General features: G+C 52.5%; 1 protein-coding gene across 1 annotated transcript; it reads right to left on the reverse strand.

Moving 5' to 3' along the window:
• Positions 1 to 3,963: 3,963 nt before the first annotated feature.
• LOC103661039 (gastric inhibitory polypeptide) lies at positions 3,964 to 7,578 on the reverse strand. The gene is made up of 5 exons (XM_008688711.1): positions 7,413 to 7,578; positions 6,088 to 6,234; positions 5,213 to 5,302; positions 4,389 to 4,490; positions 3,964 to 4,036 (listed from the first exon to the last, which is right to left on the reverse strand). The coding sequence occupies exons 1-5, from the start codon at positions 7,496 to 7,498 to the stop codon at positions 3,964 to 3,966; spliced, it is 498 nt and encodes a 165-aa protein (XP_008686933.1). The 5' UTR covers positions 7,499 to 7,578.
• Between the last annotated feature and the right edge of the window lie 2,446 nt (positions 7,579 to 10,024).

Below are 10,024 nucleotides of genomic sequence, written 5' to 3' on the forward strand. Positions count from 1 at the left end.
GAAAAATTAGTGACAACCTAGACTTAAGTCAGCCATGGCAATGCAACCTAGAAATAATGCAAGCTAGAATGAAGATAGTAGCCGTGAGGTAGACAGAATGGGACAGTTTCGGGAGATATTTGGAAGGTAGAATGATAAAACTGATAAGATGGAGACAGAGTGGGTAGGGAAAAAATGCTCAGTTTTCTGTCTTGGGCAATAGCCTGGTGCCATTCAGAGAAGGAAGGTGGGGGAACAGGGACTGAAACCACAGGATGAAGCTGGGGAAATAATTCAGAGTGGCTTTGAACGTGTTGAAATTGAGGTCTCTGTGACACCACAAGAGAGATGACCAATGGTCATTTGGGGGTATTAATATAAAGGTTTACAGAAAAAGCTGGGCAGAGCTATTGATCCAGAATCATCAGCAAGGTGAAATCACAAATGCAAATTTTGGAGTCTTATTTCAGGTTCACCCTCAGACACACCCTTAGACACTAAGTTCAGATAGTCTAAGTCCCCTTAGAAACAAACTTCCCCAGATACAGATTTGCTCCTCCAACACATACTAGCTTTTTCACATCCTCTCCTAGAACACTGACCTTCGGTATACCTAGCCACACCTTTCTGCAAAACAACTGGCCCCTTATATACACACATTTACCTCCTATTCTCATATTCCTACTACACCACTCCCTAACACAAAAATTTGGTCCTCTCCTGACTCACTGACACACATAGACACACCTGCCTCATTTCTCACTCTTTGATTCACACCGTATGACCCTTTAAGATGCATGCACTGATCCCTCACTCACACTCACGTCTTCAAATTTATTCATACCCTCAAATGCACACCCACTCACTGTCATAGATGCAAACATTGGCCGGAGATACACCTGGTTACCACACTCGGATGGACACACTCATTCCCCTATTCAGACACATTTGTTCTCTTTCATAATTTTAGAGAAAGTATGTTGACCAGTAATGTGCTGGTAAATGTTTAACAACCACCTCTCCAGGCTGGTAAGGAGGAGCTCTGATTTATAGCATTTGTCAGTTTCCATGGTGTACTCTGGCCACGGCCAATTTCAAGCTAACAATGATTTTACAACCTGCTCACAAAATTCCTGACAATTTCACAATGGCTCTCAGAAGCACTCAGCTCCAGTATAGCCTGAATGCCGACCATCGCACATGCCATCACTTGCTTTTAAGTGACTCACTGGCCTTAGCCACAGGGTGGCTAAGAGAATGGGACTTTAATTCTCTACCTCATGGAGGCAGTGTAGTGCATGGTTGACAGCTAGTATGTTATTATCGTAAAGTGTTGTGATGAGGCTTTAAATGATGTTTATAAAGAGCTGAGCACAATGCCTGGCCCGTAATAAGAACATTGTACAAATGTATTCTAAATAACCCTTTCTGGTTCGCTGACTCCCAGAGACACCCGAGACTCCAGACATAAAAATCCAACTTCTCCCCAAGACAACCAGTTCTACCATAGAGAATCACTAAACTCTATCTTCTGAGCCAAGGCATCCTCTAAATTGTGTGATACACACTCTCCAAACTCAAGGAGTTTAGAGAAGAGGAGACCTAAAATGTCAGAGCTGGAAGAGATTGCACACGGGCAGCCCTCAGGCAAATTCAGTTCTCAAAAGCGTTTTGTTTGGTCAGCAGAAAGCGTGTCTCTTCCATTTTCACAGTCCCCATCCTTCCCATTGTCTTACACCCTCCCTACTTTGCTCAATTATGCTGCGGGCCCAGCCCTTCAGCCAATCCAGTTTGCCACTCCCTGATTGAAAACGAATACCCTTGTATTTTAAAACTGAAGTGTAGGTGGGTAAATGATAACCAAAGTTAACTTTTATTGACCATTTACTTTGTGCCAGGCACTATCTTAATTAATACTTCCTTCAACCCTATGAGTCGGGTACTTCCGAATCTTCTTTTCACAGACAGGAAACAGGCTCAGAGAGAGGAACTAACTTGCCATGTCACAGACCTAGTAAGTGATTTGAGTCTTTGAATCGAGGTATGTTTGACTCTTGTCTACTACAATATGACTAGATCAAGGGGAGAAAGGGCATTCCAGGCAAGAATAGCCCAAGCGAAGAGAGAGGAGGAACAGCCCTGCCTTCGTGGATACCAGGCATTGGGAGAAGGCAGTGGACTGAGGGGAGAGGGGGAGCTTTGAACACTGGAAGATTAAGGTATTGACTTTGGGACAAACTGAGTTGGCCCCTTTCCCTTCACGCCCACTCCCACCACCCTAGGGTAGCCTGGAATCCTGCAAGAGGGTTCTCTTAACTGGTCTTCCTTTTCCACTGTCATCCCTGTTCATCTCGGTTTATAATCCTCACTCATGATGGTTTGGGAACGCAAATAGCTCTTCAAACCTGCCCCTGCTCAAAATCCTTCAGGACTTGCCCCTGCTCTGAGGATAAAATCCAGAAGTTTTAACATGGCCTTTAAGACCCTTTCTCTGGGGGCGCCTGGGTGGCTCGGTTGGTTAAGCAGCTGCCTTCAACTCAGGTCATGATCCCGGGGTTCTGGGACTGAGTCCCACATCTGGTTCCCTGCTCAGCGGGGAGTCTGCCCCTCCCTCTCCCTCTACCCCTTCCCCCTTCTCATGTGCGCATGCACTCTCTCGCTCTCTCTTTCAAAATAAATAAATAAAATCTTTTAAAAAATGAAAAAGACCCTTTCTCTGCCCACCTGCCCAGCCGGTTTGTGCCAATCTCCCCATTGCAGGTTTTGCTTTGTAAGAATAACACTGAGGTAATGTTTATTAAGGCCCCCCTCATCCTTTGGCCATCTCACTCAGCTTGGACGTCACTTTCTCAAAGAGGCCCTGAGACTCCCCACTCCATCTAGATGAGGGTGCTCTATACTCACAGCACTCTAGTCTTTCTTCACATAGCTTAGCATGCAACGTGATTCTTCTCTTTTTTGGGGGGGGAGGAGCAGAGGGAGAAGGAGAGAATCTTAAGAAGGCTCCACGCCCAATGCAGAGCTGGAGGCGGGGCTTGATCTCGTGACCCTGAGATCCTGACCTGAGCTGAAATCAAGATTTGGAGGCTTAACCAGGCGCCGCAGCACGTTACATGATAATTCGTGTGTGTGTGTGTGTGTGTGTGTGTGTGTGTGTGTGTGTGTAAGATTAAGGTCTGTCCCCATCATGGGACTATGAATTCCTCAGGGACAGGGACTGTGCCCATTTCCTTGACGGCTGCGTTCCCAGTGGTTAGCGCGGTCCCTGCCTATGTTAACTCTCCAGTAAGTGTTTGTAGAGTAAATAGTGAATTACGGTTGCAGGTAGGAGCCGCATCTCCTTTTCCTGGGGTGGCACGCACACACACACATACATTGGCAGTGCTCAAGCAGACATTTGAGTAAGTTTTGACAGTGAACACAAGGATTTATTTCAGCTTCAACTTTATTGGTTTGGCTTCTCTTGGGTACCCTGGAGTGGAGCTGAGTCCTGAGTGAGCGAAGGGCAGAGTCCAGGCCCGAGCTGGGTTTGGTCTGAGTCACTGAAATCTGGGGAGAGTGGAAAGAGGAGGGGAAGTGGTTGGAGAGGAGGGTCATTATCTATTTGGAGTCAGCAAAGTCAGCTCATCGTGGTGCCCAGCCATAGTTCAGCTGCTCCTACCTCCCAATTACCTTTTTAATTATAAGTAATCAAAATAAGTCCATAAAGCACCCACCTCCCTGTGGAGAATTTCTCATTCTCTCCTCCTTTGTTCTGGTCACACGTTCCTCTTTCCCTCCCTGCCCTCTGCAGGAAGCCATTCCAGATCTGTTCCCTCCACCCCTCCCTAGCTCGCCAGCATCAAAGTCCGAAATGTGCTTTGGTTTCCAAGCCTCGGTGTCTGCATCTTGAATGAGTGTCCTGTCTCACCCTTTAGGTAGGTGGACCTCTTCGTGGTATTTAGCCATCCCTTGCTCCTGGGACATAATTGATTAAAGGACTTCCTAACTGGTGAGATGGATTCCAGGCCCATTGACACCGATAATGGCTACAGACAGGGGCACCATGCCTCCAGCTCTAGGGGGTCAGGCACATGGGACAAGGGTTCAGAGGGAGAGCAGAGAATAGGATGGGCAGCTTAGCTCAGGGGGGCAGGGGAGGTGAGTGCAGCCACTCACCCGGATGAGGAGACCCAAGGGGAAGAATGATTGCTGCTGAACTCTTACTCCTCCCATGTTGCTCTCAGCTCTTTCCTTGGATTATTTTATTGAAACATGACAACAATCCACAAAGTGGTCTGAATAAGCCTTGTTTTCAGGCTTACTAGTTTGCTAGCACGAGCTGGGGTGCCGATCCGAACCCACGTCTGGCCCCAAAGCTCAAGCGTGTAAGCACTAGCAAGACGCCCAAAGCCATCAGACAGCCCCACCTGAGCCTGCAGACTTCCATCTGATCCACCATCCAGGCCAGCAGCTCTCGAATCAGTAAATCCTTTAGCAAATCTTCATCACTGGGGTTCTTGGGTAGGGAGCTGCCAAGGAGAAAGCCTCAGGCAGGCTGTTTGAGCCGGGGCCCCACCCGGAGTGAGTAAATACAGGGCCTGGGACTCCAAGGGGCAGCTGGGGTGGGGGGGCGGGGGAGTCAACACAGCTGCCTCTCCTTATCTCAGCTTTCAAAGCTCCACCCTGATCGGTGGCCCCGGGAATAGGCACTCTTCAGGGCAGGCAACGCCAAGCAATTCAGGTGGGAGACACCCCATCCATCCACCTCTGCGAGCATCCCCAAATGCATCCCCCAAACCCAAAAGATTACTTTGGGGACATTCACTCTTTAGAATGGTCCACAGATTCCTCAGCTTCCTCAGAGAGGGGGTAACTGATGTAAAGGGACTGGCCTTGAAAGGGTCCCTGTTCCTCAAACAGCCTTCCTGAGGTCTGTCGGTGAGAAGTGGGGAAGCCGGTTCCTGAGGTCTCCCTGAGGTCTATTTCGCTGCCCCTCTCCTTGATTCTATGATTCTGCGCACTAAGTCATCAATCTTAGGGATCCTGACCCCAAACCTCTCCTAGGACCCCAGCCCCTATTCCTCCTTGGCTTCTCTCTTAAGCTTGGGCTGGCCTCCAGGAGTTTCTCGAAGACCCCTCTCTGAACTGGGAGTGGAAGGGGAGGCTTGTCTGGGGCCTTGCCCTGCTCTGGGGTCTGGGAGAGGGAACAATGAGGCCCTGCCCCCACCCCTTCCCTTGCGGGTTGACTCACCCCTGCTGCTCGCTGGCCTCCTCCTTCCTGTTAGATTGATGGGTCAGCTCCAGGGCCCCGGCCTCCCTCTGGGTGATGTTGTGCTTCCAGCTGGTAAGGTAAAGATGCGGGAGTGGGTGGGGCTGGGGAAGCTCCAGATGTTCTCCAGTCCAAAGGCTCCAATCTTTTGGGACCTTAACCCAAGTTGCAGAGCGAACCTCTTTCTTTTTTTTTTTTTTTTAAAGATTTTATTTATTTATTTGACAGAGACAGCCAGCGAGAGAGGGAACACAAGCAGGGGGAGTGGGAGAGGAAGAAGCAGGCTCATAACGGAGGAGCCTGATGTGGGACTCGATCCCAGAACGCTGGGATCACGCCCTGAGCTGAAGGCAGACGCTTAACCGCTGTGCCACCCAGGTGCCCCTAGCGAACCTCTTTCTGGGTTCAACCGCCCCACTGCTTGTCCTCAGCTGCCGCTGAACAGCTTCTCAGCATCTACCACCATACCGACCGAGCAACGAGGACGAGATAAGAGGCTTGGCCAAGAGAAGGAAGAAGGACCAAGTCCTAAGTGGCCGCCACTGCCAGCAGCTCAGCTCCCTCTGCCTTCATCCGCAGCCCCGTGGGCATCTTCAGGGAGCCCCTACCTCTTCCCTGATCCCTCTCCTTAGAAGAAAAGGAGTGGAAAATTGCCTTGGTCCCACCACCCCAGACTGGGCTGCTGCCTGAGCCCTGGTCAGGGCCACCGTGTCGCCCAGCTGGCCATCTGTGCCTCAGTGAAAGACACCACCCGGAGCTGTGAGTCACTGGCCCGCGTGGCGCGTATGGCGTCCGGTGCACACGCAGGAAGGCACAGCCAGCCCCTGGCCCAGGAGGGAGCCTGTGCTTCGACTCACTCGTTCTTCTTCCCCTTCTGCGCCAGCAGCCAGTTCACAAAGTCTTGCTGGCGGATCTTGTCCATGGCAATACTGTAGTCACTGATGAAAGTCCCCTCGGCATATCTGGGGCCTCGAGGTCGGGAGCCACTGACCCTAGCGTGGACTCTGAGGGACAGAGAGACAGGAGAGGGCTAGAAACCAGGACACCGCAGGAGTGGCAGGGGGTGAGGGGAATCACAAGGCAGGGGCAAATGATGGTTCCTGCCACGTGGCCTGGGTTTGAGAACGAACCCCCCGTTTCTTGGGAGTCCGTTTTTATGAAGACCCCCCCCTCCTATCTATGCATCAAACCCCTGGGACTTTATCCTCAGCTCAAGCACCCACTTCCTGCATCCTCGGTGTGTGTGACTCTTGCTTCTGGGCAAAGAGGGATCAGGGGTCCCCCTCATCCCAAAGGACTGATCTCAGTTCCCTCCTTTACTCCTCTTGCCTGGCCTACCCTGATTCAAGGCTTTGTTTCCAGTCGACAGGAACGAGAGGAGGCTCTTCCATAAGGGCCCTCACTGTGCGCCGGGTCCTCCGCAAGCCCTTTACTACAGACTCATTTAATCCTCATCACCCCTGTGAGGCAGACACTATTTCTCTGCCCTTTTTGTGAATGACAAAACCAAGGCACAGAGAAATTCACCCAGCACAATCTCAGCGGACAGATCCAGGATGTAGCTGCGGGCAGTCCGGGCCCACGTCTAAGTTCGCAACCTCTACACGCTGTTGCCCCTCCTTGGACCTGTCTGCCAGCCGCAGCTCGCATCTACACGGCTGGATGGATGGGCCATACCGCGAGTCCTTGCATCGGACAAGGCGCAGCTCTTCACTCAGATGAGTCTCTCTCCAGTTTGCAACTCGCCTAGGTGGTTCTCTGTGTCCCCCCACCCCCGGGGGCCCGTATGTTCCAGGAGGTACTCGCGGACCACGAGCAGTACTATGTCTCCTGCGGCTGGCGCGCAGGTGGCCCTCCACACGATCTGATCAAATGCTCACATAAATGAATGGTTAAGGCTTTCATGAGGAAGGGAGACGCTGTCATCTACTTCAGACACTTAACCACTGAGAAGTCCTTCCAGAGATCTAACCGCAGTCTCTCCTATGGCAACAGTAGCTCGTAATAAATACTCTTGGGTTCCGTCCTCACTCTGCACACAGCCGGCTGGCAGGTTTCCCCCTCCAGCTTCTTTCCTCTTGGCCTGGGATTCCTCCCTTTCCCACCTCCCCCCTGAAGACCAGAACGGGGTCACCCTCCCCAGCCTCCGCCCCTGTGCCCGACCCCTCCCCGGCACCCCTACCTGGAGTGACCCTCTGCCTTCTCTCCTAGCACCACTGCCAGGAGCAGGGACCCCAGCAGCAGACTGGAGATCTTCATGGCCACCATCTTCCAAGGGTGATTTCCTGAGCAACGAGAGAAGGGGGACCGGGATGAGGGAAGCACAGTGCTCAGGGACAGTCAGCCTGGCTGGCTGTGTCCTGCTGAGGCCTCAGAGCATGTGTGGGTTCTGCACCGAACTCTGCAGGACGGCAGTGGGGGAAAGGTCCAGGCAGAAGAAAGCAGTCAAGACCCACGTGCCTAACGACCCCCTTCCCGGCTCGGGGGGCCGGACCTCACAGGCATGTGGTTTGGCGAGACTCCCCTTAGAGCCTCCAAAGTCCAGACCAGCCCTCCTTCCAGCGGTTGGATTGGCCGTTGCTAAACCATCAGAGCCCTCCGCGCTGAGTGAAAGCCACAAGCGGGACCATTCCATCCTCTCCTCAGGCTTTCCTGTCTCTACTCAGGGATGCTCTTCCCGGGGTGCCCCTGCAGGAAGATGAAGCCTGGCAGCCCAAACATGTCTAGGTCTAGCTTTGGTTTTCAGGGCTTGGGAGGAAGGTTCCTTAATGCTCTTCACCCCTACTGAAGACCCCCTGGATGAAATGGGGCCAGACCTCGGTCGTCCTCCTGCCTTCGTCAGCTGGGTGTTACAGGAATCCTGAGAGCTGCCTCCTTATTTCTCATATAGAGGGAAAGAAAGTGAGGTGCAAGGATGCCGAGTATCTTTGGGTGCCAAGACCCCGCTGCCTCTCTAGTATCCTGTCCGTCCCTCCATCCTCCGTCCGGGCCGCTCTCTTACCTGGCTTCCTTCCCAGCTCTTCCAGAAGGACAGGGCAGGGGTTCCTTCCTCTTACCTGCTGGTCCTTTGGAGCCTGTCTCAAGAAAGTCTGCTGCTGCTCCCTTATATCCAGGCATCACAGACCTGCTGATTAGCCTAAAAGCGTCTTATCTCAAGAAATTAGGTCCACAGCTCCCGCCACATTAAGTCCATTTTACGCATAATAAAGTTGTCCTTTCCACCTGAACTGTGCTAATCGATGATTAACATTTGGGTATCTCCAGTTGCCCGGGGGGTAGGCCACCTTAAGTGTCCCCTTTCTTCTACCCCCTCCTCCCTTCTGAGCATGGCGCCCTGTATTCTTCTAGCCCTACTTCTGTTACAGGGGTCCTCAGTTAGAAAGGGTGCCCTGGGTGAGGGCAGACTTAGGGTGGGTGGCACGAGCTGGGGTGGGACCGTTCCCACAGGCAATCGGCTATCCCTGGATCCGAGAGAGTGGGGCACAGTCATTGGAATCCCAGCTCTGGATAGTGGCCCACAGCTTTGGCAGTGAGGCAATGCTCCCGTTGCGAAATCTAGGGGGGCGGGTATCCCAGCCGGCTGGGGAAAGCACTGGAAAGCGAGAGGGTTGAGGGACCATGAAGGATGGGGGTTTCCTGGGTTCGCTGGAAACTGAGAACTTGCAGTCAAGCTGCTTTTCTGCTTAGGGGTGGGGTAGAGTGGGGGAAAGCGGTTCCCTTAGTCCTTGGGAACTTGAAGGAAGGTGGACAGCTATGATTCTATCTGTAAAGATTGATGACACCCAATGTGGACTTGTCTCTGCCATCAGACTGGGGGACCCTGAGGTCATGCTGTGCCTGTCAGATTGGAGGGATCTCCAGTGCACGGGCTTTGTCTCCCTGATCAGACTGAGGGCTCTCTGAGGTCAGGAGTGTGAACCAGGGGGGCCTATCTCTTCCCCGTCCTACAGAAGCTTCCTGAGGCTAAGGGCCACGTCTGCTCCTAGACTGGAGACTCCTCCAAGTACTGCCTCTACCTTTTCCCAAGCATTTCGTACATGCCTCTGTCCTCAGGGCTCGGTCTAGAAGGAGCAGGGCAGACGCTGCATTATTGGCCGACCCCCAAGGCCTCCTGCCCAGGCTCTTCCTTCTCCACTCACCATAGTACTTTGAACCATCAACAACCAAGCTCATGCTCTCCTTATTAGCTCCAGGGTCTAATAAGGGCCACTTTCCTTTCCAGGTAAACTCTGTGGTCAGGAAGCAGCTCCAGCATGAAATTAAGTGCTTGTGTGGGATGAGAGGTAACTGGACTAGGGGGGCAATTCACCTCTGCTTCCTAGAAACCTCGCCCACCCACCACCCATTTTTCACCATCTAGAAAAACTTCTCTCCGGGCAAGCTCTCCAAATTCCATCTCCCAGCTATCCATGGGCAGTGATTAGACGTCAATTCAGATTTGGCCTCCGAACGGGATGCGGGGGTGCTTGTGACCCTGCTTCCTGTTGAGCAACAGTTAATGGGCTGAGAAGGGTTTGTGTCAAAACCTGGACACCTCTGCCTGGAGGCACAAGGTATCCAAGAAGGGTGGACATCATTCCCTGGAACCCCTAAGTCTGATGCCAAATCAGAATAAAGGAAGGTTCTGGAATGGGTCCCTACAGCTCTGAGTGCCTGCCTGGTGCTCTGATGATTTGTTTTGGGGGCGAGCTGCTCCGAAGGCCAGTTGTGCTTCAAATTCTCACCCCACCCCATCTTGGAGGGGACCTCTTTGCAGCCCCCCCCCCCCCCCCCCCCCCCCCCCCCCCCCCCCCC

Source organism: Ursus maritimus, unplaced genomic scaffold (genome assembly GCF_017311325.1).
Source record: "Ursus maritimus isolate PB19 unplaced genomic scaffold, ASM1731132v1 scaffold_24, whole genome shotgun sequence".
NCBI lineage: Eukaryota > Metazoa > Chordata > Mammalia > Carnivora > Ursidae > Ursus > Ursus maritimus.

Bases quoted from the DNA above. Each gene is read 5' to 3' on its own strand.
- LOC103661039 (XM_008688711.1), bottom strand. From the start codon at position 7,498: ATGGTGGCCATGAAGATCTCCAGTCTGCTGCTGGGGTCCCTGCTCCTG. The intron at 6,235-7,412 runs GTAGGGGTGCCG...TCTGTCCCTCAG, and splicing joins AAGGCAGAGGGTCACTCCAG to AGTCCACGCTAGGGTCAGTG. The intron at 4,491-5,212 runs GTGAGTCAACCC...TCTCCTTGGCAG, and splicing joins GAGGCCAGCGAGCAGCAGGG to CTCCCTACCCAAGAACCCCA.